This window comes from Sporothrix schenckii (genome assembly GCF_000961545.1).
Source record: "Sporothrix schenckii 1099-18 chromosome Unknown Cont48, whole genome shotgun sequence".
NCBI lineage: Eukaryota > Fungi > Ascomycota > Sordariomycetes > Ophiostomatales > Ophiostomataceae > Sporothrix > Sporothrix schenckii.
In genome coordinates, this window is record NW_015971149.1 from 547,427 (window position 1) to 566,211 (window position 18,785).

The 18,785-nt window shown below is 57.3% G+C and overlaps 7 protein-coding genes across 7 annotated transcripts; 4 read left to right on the forward strand and 3 right to left on the reverse strand.

Moving 5' to 3' along the window:
- Positions 1-100: 100 nt before the first annotated feature.
- On the forward strand, positions 101-816 carry SPSK_01260 (uncharacterized protein; the record flags this gene model as incomplete). Its single annotated transcript, XM_016728190.1, has 2 exons — positions 101-688; positions 754-816. The coding sequence occupies 2 exons, from the start codon at positions 101-103 to the stop codon at positions 814-816; spliced, it is 651 nt and encodes a 216-aa protein (XP_016584005.1).
- Positions 817-1,166: 350 nt separating this feature from the next.
- SPSK_01197 (3-methyl-2-oxobutanoate hydroxymethyltransferase) lies at positions 1,167-2,294 on the reverse strand (the record flags this gene model as incomplete). Its single annotated transcript, XM_016728128.1, has 1 exon — positions 1,167-2,294. The coding sequence occupies one exon, from the start codon at positions 2,292-2,294 to the stop codon at positions 1,167-1,169; it is 1,128 nt and encodes a 375-aa protein (XP_016584006.1).
- A 1,190-nt stretch (positions 2,295-3,484) lies between these two features.
- On the forward strand, positions 3,485-4,957 carry SPSK_01136 (tor signaling pathway regulator; the record flags this gene model as incomplete). The annotated part of the gene is made up of 1 exon (XM_016728067.1): positions 3,485-4,957. One exon carries the CDS (start codon positions 3,485-3,487, stop codon positions 4,955-4,957), a length of 1,473 nt encoding a protein of 490 aa, XP_016584007.1.
- A 430-nt stretch (positions 4,958-5,387) lies between these two features.
- On the forward strand, positions 5,388-7,625 carry SPSK_01050 (uncharacterized protein; the record flags this gene model as incomplete). The annotated part of the gene is made up of 1 exon (XM_016727981.1): positions 5,388-7,625. One exon carries the CDS (start codon positions 5,388-5,390, stop codon positions 7,623-7,625), a length of 2,238 nt encoding a protein of 745 aa, XP_016584008.1.
- Positions 7,626-7,913: 288 nt separating this feature from the next.
- Positions 7,914-9,482, forward strand: SPSK_01121 (methionyl-tRNA formyltransferase; the record flags this gene model as incomplete). The annotated part of the gene is made up of 2 exons (XM_016728052.1): positions 7,914-8,262; positions 8,344-9,482. The coding sequence occupies 2 exons, from the start codon at positions 7,914-7,916 to the stop codon at positions 9,480-9,482; spliced, it is 1,488 nt and encodes a 495-aa protein (XP_016584009.1).
- Positions 9,483-10,021: 539 nt separating this feature from the next.
- Positions 10,022-10,369, reverse strand: SPSK_01311 (stf2-like protein; the record flags this gene model as incomplete). Its single annotated transcript, XM_016728241.1, has 1 exon — positions 10,022-10,369. The coding sequence occupies one exon, from the start codon at positions 10,367-10,369 to the stop codon at positions 10,022-10,024; it is 348 nt and encodes a 115-aa protein (XP_016584010.1).
- A 5,134-nt stretch (positions 10,370-15,503) lies between these two features.
- On the reverse strand, positions 15,504-17,671 carry SPSK_01057 (carboxypeptidase D; the record flags this gene model as incomplete). The annotated part of the gene is made up of 3 exons (XM_016727988.1): positions 15,504-16,973; positions 17,051-17,411; positions 17,499-17,671. The coding sequence occupies 3 exons, from the start codon at positions 17,669-17,671 to the stop codon at positions 15,504-15,506; spliced, it is 2,004 nt and encodes a 667-aa protein (XP_016584011.1).
- Between the last annotated feature and the right edge of the window lie 1,114 nt (positions 17,672-18,785).

Genomic DNA, 18,785 nt, shown 5'->3' on the forward strand with positions numbered 1-18,785 from the left:
CTCACTCTCAACAACAAGCCTTCGCGTACATCTTTGCGGAGTTACGGCCTGTGCCGCACGAAGAGAAACACGCAAGCCGGAAGCCGCAAAACACATAAACATGCCACCGCCCTCACAATCACCACCACCGCCGGTGCGGGAGAGCAGTCGACTCCCGCCGGCGGCCGCGGCCGCAGCTGCTGCTGCTGCTGCTGCCTCGTCGCCAGCATCGCCATCGCCCTTGGCCTCCCCATCTCCTTTGTCTCCCGCTTCACCCGCGCCACTCGCACCGTCCGATGAAGAGGGTGTGTTCACGAGTGGTGACGGCGCGGCGGACGAGCAGGAGGATGACGACGACTACGGCCACCCGGACAGCCAGGACATCCCTCTCACGATGACCGCCTCCACGGTGCTGCTCAATCTCCCCCGCGATGCCACGGCTGCGCTGGCCACGGCCGGCCGCTTCGCCAAGGACAAGGTCGTTGTGCGCTTCAAGCCGGTGGGGTCGGCGCCGCCACTGTCTGGCGGTGGTGCCGGCGGCGGGGCGGTGGCCGACGTGCGCCGCAAGATCAGCTCGACACAAAAGTTCGAGGTGGTGGTGGCGTTTGTACGGCGGGCATTGCGGGTCAAGGAGTCAGAGAGCGTCTTCTTGTACGTCAACTCGGCGTTTGCGCCGGCCCTGGACGAAGTGGTGGGCAATCTACACCAGGTATGATGCGGTGCCTTGGAGCTGGAACACCAGATGCCTCTCAAACAACTAACACTGTGCTGCAGTGCTTCAAGGACTCGCACGACCAGCTGAACGTGTCATATTCGCTGACACCGGCATTTGGGTGAAGAAACAAGCGCGACGACGAGCGCGACGATAATACGACGATAATACGATCATACGATGATATAACCACGAAGACGACGATTGTCTATGCCCCCACCTACACCTCGAATTCGATTCTGCAATACAGACAAGCATAAAATCACCAATATGTGCTATAAGCATTCTAAACAGATGTGAAAAAGGGCGGAAAGAGCTAAACTAGACGAAAACAACGCCACGCCAATGCGACACAATGCAATGCTCAATATGGAAGACTGTGACCTCGTACGAGACGATGGAAATGGCAACGCTATACACAACCCTCCGACTCCCGTTTCCCCGGCCGGCAAACCCCTCTTCTCTGTTTCACTGCCTAGAACGGCTGCTTCTGCTTATGCAAATGAGTGCTCTGTTCGACAGCATTGGCAAACATGTCGAGCTCATCCTGCGGTATCGGGTACGTGTGCTCGGTGGCCGGGTAGGCGCGGCTCTTGACGTCGGCGCGGTAGGCCTCGATCGCTCGCGAAGCCTCGGCCCAGACGTCGCCGTACTTTTTGACAAACTTGGGCAGGAAGCGGCCGGGCGGGAAGTTGCCGGTCATGTCGACCTGCACGAGGACCTGGCCAGAGCATGCGCTGCCGGCACCAATGCCAATGGTCGGGATGTCGAGCTTGTCCGTCACGATGGCCGCAATCTCGGCGGGGACGGCCTCCAGCACGACGGCAAAGGCGCCGGCGTCCTGCACGGCCAGGGCGTCCTCGAGCACGCGCAGCGCGCCGCCGGCGGTCTTGCCCTGCACCTTGAAGCCGCCCAGGGCGTTCTGGCGCTGCGGCGTCAGGCCGACGTGACCCAGGACGGGGATGCCGGCGGAGGTGATCTTGTGGACGGTGGCGGCCATCTCGCGGCCGCCCTCGAGCTTGACGGCCTGCACGCGGCCCTCCTTGACGAATTGGATGGCGGTGGCGAGCGCCTGCTCGGGCCCAATCTCGTACGAGCCCATGGGCAGGTCGCCGACGACAAAGGCCGACTTGGTGGCGCGGGCCACGGAGCGGCAGTGCAGCAGCATCTCCTCGACGAGCACCTCGCTGGTGTCCTCCATGCCGAGCGCGACCATGGCGAGGCTGTCGCCCACAAGGATCATGTCCATGCCGCTCTGGTCGGCGGCGAGGGCCGAGGGGAAGTCATGAGCGGTGATGACAGCGATGGGCTCGTTCTTGGCGTAGAGCGAGCGCAACGTGCCGACGGTGACCTTTTTGCGCGGGTTGGCTTGTGCCGTGCCCAGGGGTGAGTGAGAGCTATAGCGAACGTGTGTGGTGGAGGAAGAGAGGAAAGGAGACATGGGCGACAGGGGAGACGAAGCAGAAGGTGACAACGGAGAAGACAAAAGTGGGGCCGAGAGACGGCAGGAGACAGGCCGGACCGACTGGCGGAGGAAGGTGCCGGGCAGCATGGTGGCCGCGGAGCGCACGCTCGGAGCCAGGGCCGACGAGAACGCCGCCATTGTCAAGTGGAGGAGTCAATTGTGGTGGGGATGTGTTTGTGAGACTGGCAGCTTCAATGACTATCGTGACGGGTCACTGCCACGATAATTGGGTGGCCGTAGTCACATGCAACTGTGGTGATGCTTGGTGGTGGAAGGAGCGAGTGACTGTATGGAAAGTAAATAAAATAAAATAAAACATAAATAAATAACAATTTGTCTGCGCAATTGTTGTCTTTTGGCTTTTTTCCACCATGTCAACAAAGAAACGAAAAAAAAGAGAGCAAGAGAGGAAGAGGCAAAATTTGCGTTTTTGGTGCCATTTCGCTTCTTTTATGGTTTCTGGCCATGATGGTATTTACCGTGTACAATTGAGACCTTTTGCCTATTCGCGCCTCGATTCAGCAAAACGAGAATAAAGGAGAAAAAAAAGGCTGCTAATTACTGAGTAAAAAGTTGGAGACTAATTTACGGGGCTGTAAAAGGGGCACATTTGCTAATACCGAGAGTCAGAGTGCCGTACGAACGGCTGGACAGCGCTGACAAGTGTGCTGTGGCTCCAAGGGTTTTCCTGGTCTTACGTGGCCTACGGGCTGGTACTGACACACCTGAGACCCTACGGGGCGCTGAAAGGGCGCTGTAATTCGTACGGCAAGATCCTCTGCCTTTAAGATACCTAAGCCGAGGTTTTGTCGCTCGTGACCCTTTCCACACGTAATACCTCAACACGAGAGCACCTTCCTTTTCAACCACCGCACTAAAGCCAAATTTCTGGATCCCGTTAGGCGGCCAGGGCGGCCACTGGTGCGCTGTGAGCGCCTTGTGCCTCCCCTATTGCTCCATATTAACACGACATGCTTTTAGGGGACTTGTCTTGCCCCTTTCCCCGCCATACGTCATTGGCCAGTAGAGGGGCCTTATGGGACCAAATCATTGATTGCCGCCAGAGACCCAACTAGCTGACAAAGACGAACAGGCCCGAAATTATTGTTAGCTCTTTGCTGGCAACAGCTTCAGTTCCAGCCGTCGACGACAAGACCACGCGCGCAGTTCAGACGCTACCGTCACGAACGTTTAGGAGTTACGATAATCGAGACGAGCAAGACCGATCGTCGTATACAAAAGGTCGAACACAAATCCTGATCCCGGCGCTGGCCTCTCCGCATTGAGAGGGACGAAGACAAATCCAGGATCCAATAACACGACACAGAATGAGCTCGACAGAGCCACAACAGCGCGAGCCGCGCTCGGCCAAGGCGACGTACCTTGCAGCCGAGCGTCTGCGCGACGCCATTGAGCGCGGCGCCTTTCACCCAGGCGGCGCCGGTCTGGCCTCGCGAAACGGCAACGACAGCGCCGGAACGCCTCTGTCCTATGGCGAGGCCGTCCGCGAAGCCCTCGCGTCCTACGTCGAGTGCGGCCGCCGCGTCCAGGAGCTGGCCCTCTTCAGTACCAACGAGTCCGTCGAGGACATTTCGACCGCCCACCTGCCCTACCTGCTGGTGCCCTACCGCATCGCCGAGCTGTCTCTCAAGCTGCCTACCGCCCAGCCGGGCCCCACCGAACGCCGTGCCGTGCTGAAGCAGGCCCGCGAGGCCTACGAACGCTTCCTGCACCACCTGGATGGGTACGGCTTGCTGACGACGCCGTACGCGCGGCTGCTGCAGGCGTACACGGAGGACCCCACGCACTTTAGCACACTGGGCCCGATGGGTGGGATCGGGACGTCGACTGCCTCGAGCGGCGGAGCGGGGAGTGGGTTGGCTGGCCTGGCCGACCCGGCGGCGCGACGCAACGCCAAGATTGCCGCGTTCCGCGCGGAAAAGGAGCTGCGAGACAAGCTGGACGTGCTACGGCAGCGGCAGCAGCAGCGGCGGGAGTTGTCGCGGCGGCGGCGGCAGCGGCTGCGGGTTGTCGACGGCAGCGAGGACAAGACGGGCGAGGCGCCGGTGGAGGGTAGCTCAAGCTTGAACGCGGAAGCGGGCGTCCACGACGAGGATGATGAAGAGGATGACGGCGACGACGACGACGATGATGACGACGACGACGACGAAGAGGAGGCCCGCAAGCTTCACCTCGCGGCACTCTTCTACAGTGCACACATGGCCTTCCAGGGCTTGGAGGGCATCAATGTGGAGGACGACATTTTGGCCAAAGCACCTGTTCCGCTGATGCCACACGGCAGCCATGGCCCGTCGGCGGGCGGGCTCGGCGACAACCGGCAGCGACCGGCTGGGGCCACCGACATGGGTGGCGGTGACCTCACCCGCGTCGACGACCTCCGCAACATGGGCTCCACGCCCGTGCTGCGCCGCCTCCAAAGCGCCCTGGCCGGTTCGCCCACGTGGGCTGGCTCCGTCAACCCGGGCGGCAGCGGTCCCTTGTTGTCCAAGGACGGCAAGCCCAAGCAGCCCTTTACCATCCTGGGCAGCCGTGCCGAGATGGCCAAGAACGTGTTCCGCCCGGGCCACAACCTGCCGACCATGTCCATCGACGAGTACCTTGAAGAAGAGCGCAAGCGCGGCGGCATCATTGAGGGCGGCGGGCCCAGCAGCGGCATCCCGCCGGTGCCAGACGAGGACAACTATGACAAGGCCGACGCCGAGACGATGAAGCAGCGTGCCTGGGACGAATTCACGGAGGCGAACCCCAGGGGCGCAGGCAACACGCTGAACCGGGGCTGATTGACTTGCAAAAGGGCGCGTTGGGTTGCATTGGATTAAGGGAATGCAATAGGGAGGGTGACATTACATACCTGCTTTGACTGGCATATTAGGGAATTCGGCAGCATGACTACAGCATGATAGACAAATTATTTACAATTTTGCGGACCATGAAGAATAAAGTGCGAGTGCGGCAGGGAGTAGACGTCCGGCGGTTGAGTCTGGATTGGCATACTAATCTGTGGTGGTGGCAGCCTTGTGTCACGGGGGATGCTGACCTAAAATGGCAACTTGTCGTCTGCTAAATCCGACACCACTTAACGCGTCAACGCAAATAGCGCGTCTTTTCCTCAACACGCGAGGCCACCACTATGACTGCACACCCACCGTGGCATTGGATGATCAATGGATACAATATTTAGATAAAATCGGCTTGTGCAGATACAGGGCCATGCCTCTGCCTCAACCACCGGCGGCCTCGCGGGCCTCACTGTCGGCGCCGTTTTCTGTATGTTCGTCCCAGGAGGTGTGCTCGAGCTGGGAACTAGAACAACTAGACAAACTGACAACGCTCGGCATCAAGACACCGGATGCCTCTCGCTTTCGATTGCCCGAGTCCAAGCGCAGCGGCAGCAAAGGCGGGACTGATGCAGGCTTCACACCTGCCAGCGGTGCGACGGCGCGGCCGACTCCGCGGTTTGCGCCGTCGTGGCAGAATCGATCACACACGAGAAGTGCTAGTGTGGTCGGCCGGCGGTTCCACAGTCATGCGCCCTTGCTGCTGCAGAACCGCAACCACCAAGATCCGTTTGAGGGCGGCGGCGATGCGATTGAGGACGGCAGCTCCCCCATACAAGGACCGCCGCAGACACCACAGACGCCACAGATGCCACAGCGGCGCCTTGATGAGGGAGACGATGGGCCATTATTGGTTGTCCGGGAATCACCGACGGCAGCGCGGACGAAACAGCTTGCGCAACCACTGCACCTACCACGGCCAGGGATTTTCTCAGTCTCCGCTGGTGCTCGGCGGCGGAAGCAGCGTTTGGAACTGGAGGACGAGATTGAAGATGTGGCACCCAGCAGGAGCCATTCGGGAAGCGAGGGCGAGGGTGCCAGCCAGGGCGAGGACAACAGCGGGGAGAGTGCGGGTTTTGCGGCCAACACGACCCCACGAAGCGCCGCCACATCTGTGCCTCCCGGTCGACCGCCACTCGCAGAGCAAAAAACATCGGCGGCGCGTCTCTTGTCGTCGATACAGCCCTTGAAACGGCGGCGCCTGTTTGTGTCGCCGGGCCTGATTACGAGCTCGCCACCGATTGCAGGATCTGATCAAGACGACGGTGAAAGCGGAGGCGGAGGTGGGGATGTGGACGTGGACGTGGACGTGGACGTGGACGTGAACGACAGCCACGAAGCGAGAAATGATGGCCGTCCTTTGTTTGTCCCTTTATTCAAAATCAAGACGGGAAACAAGCTACGCCACGGCTGGGACGGCGACGACATTGTGGACGCGGAGAGTAGCAGCGGCAGTGGCGATGATGGAGGACGATACGGCAACGAAGAGATAAGAGACATTGTCGACTATGGCGCGCTGCTCGAGTATGCGGACTCGTCCGATGACGATGGTCATGGCCATGCCACGAACAAAGTAGACAACGAAAATAGCGACAATTACGAGGACGACGCTATGATGGACGACGACCATGATGAGGACCGACGAGAGAACGACTACGACGAGGACATGATATTAGACCAAACACCGCCGCGCATCCGTCGTGCAAGACAGAGGCAGCAAGAAAAGGAACAGGAACAGGAACAGGAACAAGAGCACCAGCAGCAACAAGAGCAGAAACGACTGCAAAGTCAAAGACAGCGCCTGCCTACATTTCAACGGGCCAGGCTGTTCATGACACGAAAGTCAACCGATCAGGCTGGGGACGATGCGGATGCCGAGGGCGAGAGCCTGCCTGACGGTGAATCCACAAAATCCGGTGGCGAACACACGTCTGACCAAGACTTGACGACACCCGCTCGGCAGCAGCACTATTACGATGCAGTTCTCCACCAGCCGCTGCCCGACTTTTTCTCGCCCCAGCAGAAGCGCCGCCGGAAGCAGAAGCGGCCTCGGCACAGCCGGCACAGCAACGACGACGAAATGGACGGCCTGGATGGGCTGGCGAGCCCGAGTGCTACGGCTGCCGCGGCCATTACGGCCCCCGAACAGTATGTGCCTGGTGGACTGGCAGCTTCGCTGCGAGACTGGCTGCTGCAAGTCAAAAGTGATGGTGGGATGCACACGGCGACATCGATGCCTACGGCTGCAGGCGGCCTGGGTCGATTTGTTGTTGACGAGACACGGCAGATGCCTGGGATGGTGCGCCTTGCCGTCGGCCGTCGGCTACAGAAACCCGCTTCGAAAAGATACGAGACAGAAACTGCAGAGGCAATGCCACTTGCACGGCTATTGTTGGCCGGTGCGGGAAGACCGTGGACGACAGACCTGAAAGCTGAACACAGCGCTGTGGACGGTATGAACGATATATCTGACGGCCCCTCAGGGGATTCAGAACCACCAAAACAGACTGTTGTGTCCATATCCCATCCGGCATGGGAAATCCCTCTGGCTGGTCAATTGTGGATCGTTGCCAGCGACTGGTGCTTGCACGAGGAACTACGAGACGCATGAGCTTAATGATGTTTCTGAATGTGACAAAAGACGATTAAATGAAAGACATTGCACGTTGTGATTGATCTGTTCGTTGCGCAATTTTGCTGCCGGCGAGGCTGTAAGTGGAGTGGAGTTGTAGTACAGAATACGCCACGGCCAATCAAAGTGGACCCTCATGCCTTGCACGACATTTTGCCTGGTGATATTTGCTATTTTGGGTGCGCAGAAGAAAGCACACTACGTCCGACGTCAGCTCCCAAATGGCCGGTGCGTCCCACGACCACCCAGGCTAAGAAATTGACAAATATGGCTGCCGGGCCCTCCTTATGGCGGCCTCTGGCATACACGTCCAAATTTATACCAATTAAGCCGGCTGTGTCTCCCTTGCTCCTGACCAGGCGAGCTCCTTCGACCAGCAGCTCGCGCCTTATCCGACAGTTCTCAGACACGCCATATCACGAGCCGCTCCGGATTCTCTTCTGCGGCTCCGACGCCTTTAGCTGCGCGTCCCTGCAGGCGCTCCACGATGTCATGCTGCAGCAAAAGACCGACGGAATGGCTGTGTCTCCCGACCGGCCCGGCCGCATTGCTTCTCTTGATGTCGTCGTCCGCCCCGCCAAGCGGAGTGGCCGTGGGATGAAGCAGGCCGTAGACAGTATGTGCCCGCGTCCACGGATGGACCGAGGAAAAAAAATGAACCGACGGTTTGCATCTTTTGCCGCTGACCACTAAGCAGGCCCCGTCAAAGTTCTGGCCACGCAGCTGGGCCTCCCCATCCACGAGCGCGACACGTTTACCGGCTGGACGCCGCCGCCTGCCGCGTCCGGTCGCGGCATCAACCTTGTCGTGGCCGTCTCGTTTGGCCTGTTTGTGCCTCCGCGGTTGCTGCGCGCTGCGCGCTTCGGTGGCCTGAACGTGCACCCGTCGCTGCTGCCCGACCTGCACGGCGCCGCCCCGATCGAGCACGCGGTGCTGCTGGGCCGGACGCGCACGGGCGTGACCGTGCAGACGCTGCACGAAACGACCTTTGACGGCGGACGGCGGCTGCTGCAGGGCCCCGTCGAGGGCCACAACAAGGTCAATGCCGAGCACCCCCTTGGCATCGCCCTCCCAGGCCGCGTGACGGCGGCCGACCTGCACGAGAAGCTGGCCCCCATTGGCGCGCACTTGTTGAGCGACGTGCTGCAGAGGGGTCTCTACCTGCCCGAGCGTGCGTCGGAGACGCCGGTCACGTACACCCCGCCATTCCCTCCCGCAGCCGCGCCGAAACTGAGCAAGGTCGACCGGCAGGTGGTGTGGCGTCACGTGCCGGCGGTGAGCGCGGTGAACGCGGTGAACGCGGTGAACGCGGTGAACGCGGTGACCGCGACCCAAACGACATCCGCCGACATTGACCGCCGAGCGAGGGCGTTGGGTGCCCTGTGGACACACTTGGAGACGCGACCGTCGTCGTCCAGCACTCCTAGCGGTCAACGCAAGCGGGCCATCCTCGACAACATGGACCTCGTATCGTGTCCGACTGCTCTCCGCGAAGCGTTGCGGACTGCTTTGGTAGCAGGCCAGGGCGGCGAATGGCCAGGTGACGGCGTGAAGACGCTGACGTTTGTGCAAGATGCGGCCGGACAACAAGAACAGCAGCAGCAACAGCAACAGCAACAGCATGTGACGCTCCCCTTTGTTGTAGACGGGGAGAGCATTGTCGTGCCCGTGGGCGTGGATCGCACAGACCTGGACAATGGACACGCCTGTCTGCGGATCGGCTCTATTAAGATCGAGGGCTACGGCACAAAACCCGCTGCGCGGGCCGTTGGGGCGTTCTCACGTACGACCGCGTTTGCCAAGGACATTTCCTGGGACGTCGCCTTGCGTGGTTGATGGATTTTCAAGACAGTCACGATAATTGAATATGAATGATCCTATGAGCATGTTTGTTTTGTTTTCGTTGCTAGCTAATTATATGGTACACCTGGATCGCATGGCCAGAGCGAGAGGCAGAGCCCCGTCGTCTAGCGCAATGCGAACAGAATAGAGATAATAGTAATGTTTCGTTATATGCTGCGAGCCGCGCAATATATCGTCAAGTGTTATACATTCGCGTCGCCGTAAGTTGCGTTTCGTTAAGCGTTTCGTTGTCACCGCACCGATAAAACCGTCCGTCCCGTTCCAAACCAATGAAAGTCGAATCATACATACACATGCAAATTTCCCATAATTCCGTACACAAGAAGAGGGAAAATAAGAAGCAAAAGAAAGATAAGGCCATGATGACATGAGAAATGGCTGTGCAGACAAAAGCGGGCGTGGAAAATAAAAATGTTGAGACAGAAAGGAATGAAGAAAGAACGACGACAAGGCCATTTCGCGTAAACGTGCTCATATGCCCATCATGCTGGAAAAATAGCGATACAGTCTGCCTAGTTCTTCATGTCCTCTGAGCCCTCGGTCGAGTTCGAGTCCATGGAACGGAGCATGTCCTCGTCGTCCTCGAGGGGACCGTGGATGCCCTCCTCGAAGACGGGCTCGGGCTCGTTGACGTCAAACTTGGTCTTGAAGTTTTTGATGTCGGTGGTCATGGAGCTGCTGTTGGAGCGGCGGCGAGGGTTGGCAAAGTTGAAAGACTGGTCATTGACCTCGTCGCCCATGCTGCCCCAGTTGCCCTTGCCATTGCCGTTCTTCTTGGTCTTCTTGGGGTCGGCGTCGGCAAACCCGTTCTTGGCAAAGAACTTGGGCATGTTGTCGTCAGGCGAGTAGGCATCGGCCATGTCGCCACGCGGACGGTCGTTGAACTTGTGAGAGCGAGTCACTGCATGCTGTTAGAAGTTGCTCTAGACAAATAGCATTTGATACGTATATGTGTATATATATACATATATACATATATATATCAAAATATCCACAGCACCGAAACAAACATCACACTATGATGAATGCAGAGACAACCCGGAGATGGATGCATGAAATACTGACTGTTGAAGGATGGAATGTGGAATGGAAAGGTAGAAGGGAAGGAAAAAAGAAAGATGAAACACCAGGGAAGTTCCTGTGAGATGTGTTAGGGGGACGACGCCCTTATAAACGACGATGTAGTGCGGGGTCATCTAAATAATGTAGGATCCGAAATGTGTTGAACAACTGAGACGCACCAAGAGGTCCAGTGCTGAGCAGAGAATGATAGGCAAAGGGGATTGTGGATGTACTTCCGATGTCCGCCAAGGGCTAGTCTGACAAAGCAGAGGCAATCGACGGGCAAAATACCGCGATACAGCCAAGGAGTAGATAAAACTTACTGTTGGCGAAGTTGATAAAAAAACGGTGCTTAATACGTTGCCAAGTGATACACTCGTGACGCTCGTAGATGGTTGATAGATGAACCGGCTGGAGCGTTTGCGTGATAAGAGACGGGATGTTAATAGAGATGACGAAGGTAGATAGGAGAATTGTCAAACGTTTGAATAAAAGCCAAGGGCAATAGGGCGAATGTGCATGGAAGACGAGACAACAGTAGCAGCGAAGAGAAACGAGACAAGGGATACAACTAGAAGGCTTTCGAAAGTCGACTAAGCAGAGACGAGGCGAGGAACAAAGGACGACGCGGATGTGCAGTGACAAGTGGGTAGTCCAGGCCGACAGTCCAATGAGTTTAGAAAAGAAAGCGTGGGCGGAGACGATTGTGATTGGCCTCGGCGGTTGAGCTACGTGCTGGCTCGATGGCAGAAGTAGAAGATGGATGGATGGATGGTTGGTTGGATTACAAGATGAGCGGTTTACGTGATAAGACGTAGCGAGAGAAAGGGGGAGCGATAGAGTAGCAGAGCGAGAGCGAAGAGTGTGGTTGGCTGTGTTGGAGAGCTCCTGCAAGCTGACGTTGTTCAGATGTCTTTGGTTGTTGCGTGGTTTGTGATGGTGTGAAGCAGAGATGCAGAGGGAGAGGAGAAGGAAATGGGAGATGTAGAGTGTGGACGGGATGGTCTCTTTTAAAGTGATGGTGGAATCGGGGAAGGTACAGTGAGGCAGGCGAGCAGAAGAAAAGGAGGGTGTGCAGAGGAAAGAGTAGATGGGGGAAGGAAGCAACCTCACGAACAGGCCACTCAGACGGCAATCCCTTCCTGGCCCCTACTGCCTTGGTCTGTTCAACCAGCCGCCATTCCGTTTGCTTCCAAGAGCTCCAGTGTCGCTCCTTCCCTTTCTTTCTCCTGTCGTTCTTTCCCATTGCTCTCCTGTTTCCCCACCCCACACAAGGTCAGGCGAGCTACGCCGCGGTGACGTCTCCCATTGGGACGACCCCGAATCACAGTCGCGTGACCTGACGCAACCAGGGGCGGGAAAGCACGATTGACACATTCGTGCACCCCCCTGCTACGCCTTTGCCAGTATTTCGTACACACAATATGACCGGCGAAACAGAGCGGACGGTGTACTCGCCATGTAGGCGACTAGTGTGATTCTTTTCCCACGCCTCGAGCCAGATCCTCGTCGTTTGTTTGCTATCCGGTCACTCGCTCACCTTTTCCCCAACAAAACTTCCAAGAGGTTACCGCCTTCCCACCTTGGCTCTCTGCCTCCTCTCTCTGTTCTCCTCTCCCTATCCCCCACCTTGTCATTTTCTCGTAGATTCTGTCTTGCCCGTTCCTCGTTATTCGTCATCTCACGCGATCGGCGAATGGTGTGTGGCCTCCGAATGGAATGCACTTCCCTCTGATGCCTGCAAGCAAGCCCAGTGACATGCACCAATGTTCGTACGGTACGCTCCCGCGTAAATGTCCTTAGAACTCTTTCTCGGAGCTGATCCTGTGCCTGTCGACAGACGTTTGTCAATGTCTTTGTTTTCCATGGGCCTTGCATTCTACATCCACAAATCCATTTGATATCTTGCAATTGTACACAGTTGACAAACACTAAGCAGATGACGGTGGCGAGCAGAAACAGTGTCGAGAGTGTCTTCCTGCTCTCGTTTCTCAGAAAGGACCCATAAATGTCGCTGTCCTGTCCGTTCTGTGACATCAGCCGACCCACTCTAGCTCTTTCGTTCCGACCGCTCCTGCCTCTTACCTCGTTGATCAAAATCTGCAACCGGGAGATTCTTCCTGCACCCCGACAAGTGCCAAACGTACGGAGTATGCTGTAGAGGGGGCTGACATTCTCGGAGATGGCACCGGAGGAGGGTAAATGAGACAGGTGGGAGACGAAATGAGAGGATAAAAGCGTTGGAGTGAGAGGCGGAGACAGAGAAGGGTGGCCCGACGAAGGTGCTCACAAAACCAAACAGTCACCATGCACCATGCGCCACCCATGCAATACCCCGCAAAACTGGCCCTTGCTAGCGTCGTCTGAGAGAGAGTGGATCCTTTGGCTGTTCTCTGGTAAATGTGGGTCCTGGCTGTGGGCATTCCTGCGCAGGCAAAGGTCAACGGTAATTTACAGGGCAGTGCATGGCGTTTGTAGCGCTGTAATCGTCGTACGTGTCCTTCTCTTCTCGCTGTTTCCAGAAGAACATTACCACCAGAGCATCCATTCCACCGCTGCCGTGCGGGCCTTTCTCAAACCCACCGTAAACTGCCCTCGTGAGCAGTGATCACAGTGATCACAGTGATCACAAAGAACAAAGAAGGACGATGCCAGACGCCGTCTCAGCATTACCGTCCTTTTGCCCTCTGAGGTGATTTATCCATTGTATTGTAACTTGGTTCTTTTTGGCTTTCCTCCAGTTTAGTCCGGCCAAGTGACCTTTTCGCCTGCGCCAGTTATGAGGACATGGACATGCTATCTCCCTATTTCTGTTCGTCCTGTCTCATCCATATCGTACGTATCGTTCGCTGAGGCAATCGTGGCCCAGAAGCCAGGCGGCCAAGAGACTGGATGACGGTCAAGTTGAATCCCACGTCTTCCCGTGGCCACACTACCCATTCTCGGCCATTCTCCTCTTCTCCCACTATCCCCCCACTCTCCCACCTCTCGGCTTTTCCCCTTTCTGTCCTCTTGCACCCCTTAACTGTTCCTTGCTAGCTGGCAAGCTTGACGCTGGATTCTCAACTGCAAAAAGTCAATTCAGGAACAAAGGTGTTGAGAGGGCAGGGCTGACGCCGTGTGGCAGTCATATCTCAGGGTTGTCCCTACAGAGAACGACGTCCTGTTACGTCGTTGCTTCTTCATCCCACAAAACGGGTCCCTCTCCACTTTCAGATACACAGCACGCGATCACGCGCAGGGCGCTCGTCAGTCCCACCCGGTAGAACAGAGGCAGGCACTACTGCTGCCGCCCACGGGCCCCACCGCAGGCTGCGATTGCAGCAGCAGCAAAGCTGAGTAACGAGAGAGTAACTAGAATAGAACAGCTCCGTCCGGGTCCACAGGACTAGAAGCTGCTAGAATTGACAGAATGGCGAGCTGGAACGGCGACGATGTTTTGTTTGTTTTGTTTCTTCCCATCCCTCCGCTCGTTCTTGGAGGCTCTGATCTCCATCCAGGGTGAGTCAACTGGTCACAGGACCTTTTGTTGTCGTTTGCTCTTGCCTGTTCTCTCTGCCAAGGTCCCAAGTCTGTCGAGACAGGAAGGAACGAACGGGGCAGGGCATCACGCGATGACGTCGACAGCTGTCTCCGTAAAATCAGAGTTCTGTCTTTACCCGACAAACGGCAAGCACACTGAGACAAAAACGACCAATTTCGGGGATTTTGTCTTGACAGAGCTCTTAGCCACTGTCTTGCAATGTCCTTCTCACCGATCCCCCATTGGCTTCCGTTCTTCCTACTCCCGTTGTGTGTCACGATGGCTTGGCAGCACTGGAAAGACGCCAGAAATTGTGGCGTGATGTTTTCGACGACGGAGAAAGCACGACGACGCAACAAACACTGCACGGCATACACAGTGTGATATACGACGTAGGACAAGGCATCGCACAAGCTGCATCGTTCCAGAAAGAGGAAAAGACAGCTTTATCGCAAACCCCTGCACCCCGATAAAGGCTTCTGCGGGCGAGAGGGTCCTGGTCTCGGCAGCGGCTGACTGTTTACTCTGCGCTCACAAAGCGGGCCCTCGTATCGGCCCACGATGGACAGCTGCATCTCCACTATGACTTAAGGGTTCCTGTTGGCAACTGCAATTGACTGCTTCGTTCGAACCCCCCAGCTCCTGCCAGAAGTGTACTGGTTTCGGAAACGAGTTGCCAGGCCAAGCAGGCCTAGGCACCTCTTCTGGACCACGAGAACTTTTGTCAGAGCTCAACGAGTGTCGCGACGAGATCGACGCGGAATTACGAGACAGGAGACGGTGAAAGTGAGCCATTGCACACCGATATCGCCGCGTCATCCCGAGGCGGACCAGTCCAGAAGCGAGAAAGCTGCCTGGAAGTCCGATAGACCGCGGTGAACGGATATGTCTGAAGGAGAACAGGTAGTGGACACTTTCGCAAAGGCAATACATCCTTTGCACTGGGGATTTGCCTCATTGCTGCCTTTTCTAGCTCTGCTGAAAGACCGAACTCAACAATCTTGTGATGTCCGCGAATACGCTTCCCTAGGACAGCTGCCTTGGTGTGGCGATTTGTAGGACGTCGTGTTGTAAAGAACACCCCGAAATGACAACGTCAGATACAGCTGATGGGATATCTGCAAATGGTTTGCTATGTACAAGTAGGCAAAAGCAAGAACTACCCAAATGATAACAACATGTGCAAGCCCTGGACCCAAGAAACAGAAAAGGAGCAATAGAAAGAGACAACAAAAGAAACGACTGGCTATGACTAAACAAGATATTGTCTTGGAACATCCGTATGGACGCGTGGAGATTGGAGCCTTTCGGCTTATCCCTCCTTTGTTTTTAAGTATTTCATTTTCATGAAATATCCCTTCTCCTCTCTCTGTACCCCCAGCCTCTTTTCACACGTTCTCTCCCCTGTTCTACTTGCTGCCGTCCTTTTTCGCGTCCACGCCGTTTCCAGTCGCTGGTTTTGTCGCCGTCTTGTTGTCGCCGCCTGCATTGCCGTCGTCGTCGTCGCTGTCACCGCCCAGGCTGTACCGCCGGTCCTCGTTTGTCGGCGATGTCGCGTGCAGGTCGTCCAGCTCGTTCTCGTCAAAATCGCCCGCTTCGAGGTCGCGGTTGGACCGCCGCCGGCCGAAGCTCTCGAGACGCGAGCCGCCGCCGCTGCCATGGCCATTGCTGTTGCCATGCCGGCTGCTGCGGCCCATCCCGCCCTGCATCATAGGGAGCCGCGTGTCCGACGACGACGGGCCGTTGGCCACGTTGCGGTAGCCGGCGCGGCGGGCCTTGCGGCGCTCGCGCCAGACATAGTAGCCCCACGCCGTGGCGGCGACGGCCACAATCACCAGCACGACCTCGCCGCTCTTGCGGTACGCCTGCCACTTGGCCGCGTCCAGCTTGGCCTTTTCCGCCGCCTGCTGCGACGTGCTGTTGCCGGCGGCGCCACCCACCGACGTCTCGGCACCCTTTTCGCCGTCCAGGCGCGAGTCCGTCGGCGTGCCGCCGATGCTGCTAATGTCCACGCCCATGAAGCGGTCGAGCATGTCGCGCGTGCGCCGCGGGAAGTCAAAGGGCACCATGTGCGACGAGTTGTAGAACAGCACGTACGTGAGGTTGCGCGCCTCCTGCCAGAACCCGGCGTTCTCGCCCTCAAACGTCCACTCGCGCCGCGGGGCCCAGTTGCCCGGGCTCAGTTCGAAGCCTTTGCCGCCGTTCCACTGCATGTTGCTAATGAGTGCCTCGGTGCCCCGGTGGTTGCAGATCAGGTCTTCGGCGCCCGAGAACAGAATGACGGGCACCTCGGCCAGCAGGTCCGGCAGGAACGTAATCGATGCCTGCGACTGGCGGTCGCGGAACTGCGAGCCGACGTTACCGTTGCACTCGGACCAGCCCGTGTTCTTGTTGGGGTTGATGTGCAGGGCGGCGACGACTTCAGGGCGCCGCAGGTACGGCGTTAGGTGCTTGAGGTCGGGCGGCCAGTTCATGCCGCAGCTCGGGTAGCTGTCGCGCAGGCGCACGTCGTACATGTTGATGCAGTCCTGGTCGCCGCCCTTGTCGAGGTTGGTCTTGAGGAGCAGCTGCTGCAGGATGCTCTCGCACGACGGCATGTCCACGCTGCGTATGGTCCCGGCGGCCAAGTCCTTCAGGCAGATGCGGCGCTGCTGCTCCAGCGCTTGCGCAGCAACGGAGTCTTTGGCGATGAGGTTTTTTTCGTAGGCGAAGTCGAGGTAGGCCTCGTACTGCTCGGGCGGCGAGATCCAGCCGTTGCCGATGAGCATGCCCTTGAGCTCCCACTTGGTCTTCGTTTCGGGCTTCTTGTTGCGTGCGAGGATGTACTTGGCGATGTAGGGAATGTGCTGGCCGGCAAACGACTCGCCCGCGAGGTACAGCTGCGCCAGTTAGCATTCGTTTCATTCGAATCATAGGGGCATCATAGGGGCATTCGCCTACGGCGAGCGTGGCTTACATCGTCATGCTCGTACTCGGGGAAGAGCGCAAACCACTTCTCCAAAAACGTCATAAACTGGGCGGCCATCTCGTCTAGCTCGTGGATGTAGCTGTCGGTGTCGACGTAGCTAAAGCCCGTGCCGACAGGGTTGTCGACGAACATGACGTTGGCAAACTCGTTCCACGCGCCGTCGTTGTACACCAGCGTGTTCTCGTCCTTGAGGCGGTACGGGCCCACCTCCATCATAGCGCCGTCCTCTGAGCTACAGCCCGGGCCGCCGTTGAGCCAGATGACGGTCCGTTGCCGGTTCGCAATGTGCTTGTTTTGGAAGTGCCAGAAAAACATGTTGCCGTTGTGTTCTGGTGTGACTTCAATGTGGCTGCGAGCATGTTAGCTTGTCCTGTACTCTTTATATCACAGACGCTGTGAGGCGATGTATTCGTGTTCTTGTTTCTGGCCTACTCACCCTGCATGCATCTTCAGCAACGGTCCTGGCGGCGCGCCCGGCAGCGAGTGCACAAAGTAGTCCCCGGCCGACGCAGCCTGTGCGCCGCTCGTAAAGAGAGAGACGGCCGCAGCCGCTACGGCAGCGATAGCCGGCCACCCCCGCCATGATGACGGTTGCGTGGCAGCAGCCATCGTGGTCGGTCTGTAAGAGTATGTGCTCGGGCCGTTCGTGCCGGGTGAAGCAGCGAAGAGTCAATCGGCCACGTGCGCCGGTCGTAGACGTCGCTACGAGGCGCGACTGCGGGGAGACGTAATGAGGTACACGCTGGTGGTGGCCGAGAGGAAACGATCAGGAGGCTTGTCGTGGAGATGGTCGCCTTGTCTAAGATCGATGGATGAGGTCGGGAAGAAGGGGTCCGCTGTCGAGGTCGGCAAGAAGGGACAAGTCCAAGCCAGGAGAAGCGAGAATAAGTCAAGAATGGGAGATGATCGCAGCCGGAAAAGAAACAGAGTGCAAAGGCCAAAATGAAGGAAATTCTGAAACGAAAACAGAAAACGAAAACACCGCCTGGATGGATCTGGAACCAATCCCCGGAGGCTTCGTCTGGTGCACAGCGGCTCGTCAAGAGCACACATGCAGGAATGACGAAAATATAAAGCCAAGAAAGGGAAGGGAAGAGAAGGGTGCGGGAATATGTCGATGTGGGCAATCTGTCGAGGTAGATAGAATAGAGCGACAGATGGAGAGGGCGGTTCGGATCTTCAATATGAAGTAGGTGTCCTTGCGCGTGTTGAGCGGGAAGGAGCACAAGACGAGGTCAATGTGGATTCCTTCTAGATGCTAAGCCTTGCCTTCTGGGGAGCTGACGCAGCCTGAGCGATAGTGATAATACGAGCACAGAAAAATGCGGGTGCCTTGTGCCCTGTAATGTTACTCTGTAAGATACGAAGAATTGGTTGGCACTTGGGGCTCTATGCACCGCTGAATCTGTTGCCCCTTCCCACTCAGCGCAGTGGACCAGACTTCAAATTGGGGCAAATAGTGGATCCGTGAGCTCCGGAAGCAGGCGTCGCAAGTCTAGGCGCCGCCAAAACCGCGCTAGCGCTACAGGGCGGATTACAGTGGAAGACAACGGTCTGTCAGTGGGCAGTCAACCGCTGTCGGGCTGAGACAATGTTGTATCTTAAGACCAAGATACGTTGTAGACCAACAGACGCATCGCCGAAAAGAGGCTTGAATAGGTGCCGTTCCGGCTGACAAGAGGAAATGGAGAGAGGGGGAAGAAAGAATAAATAATACGACTGC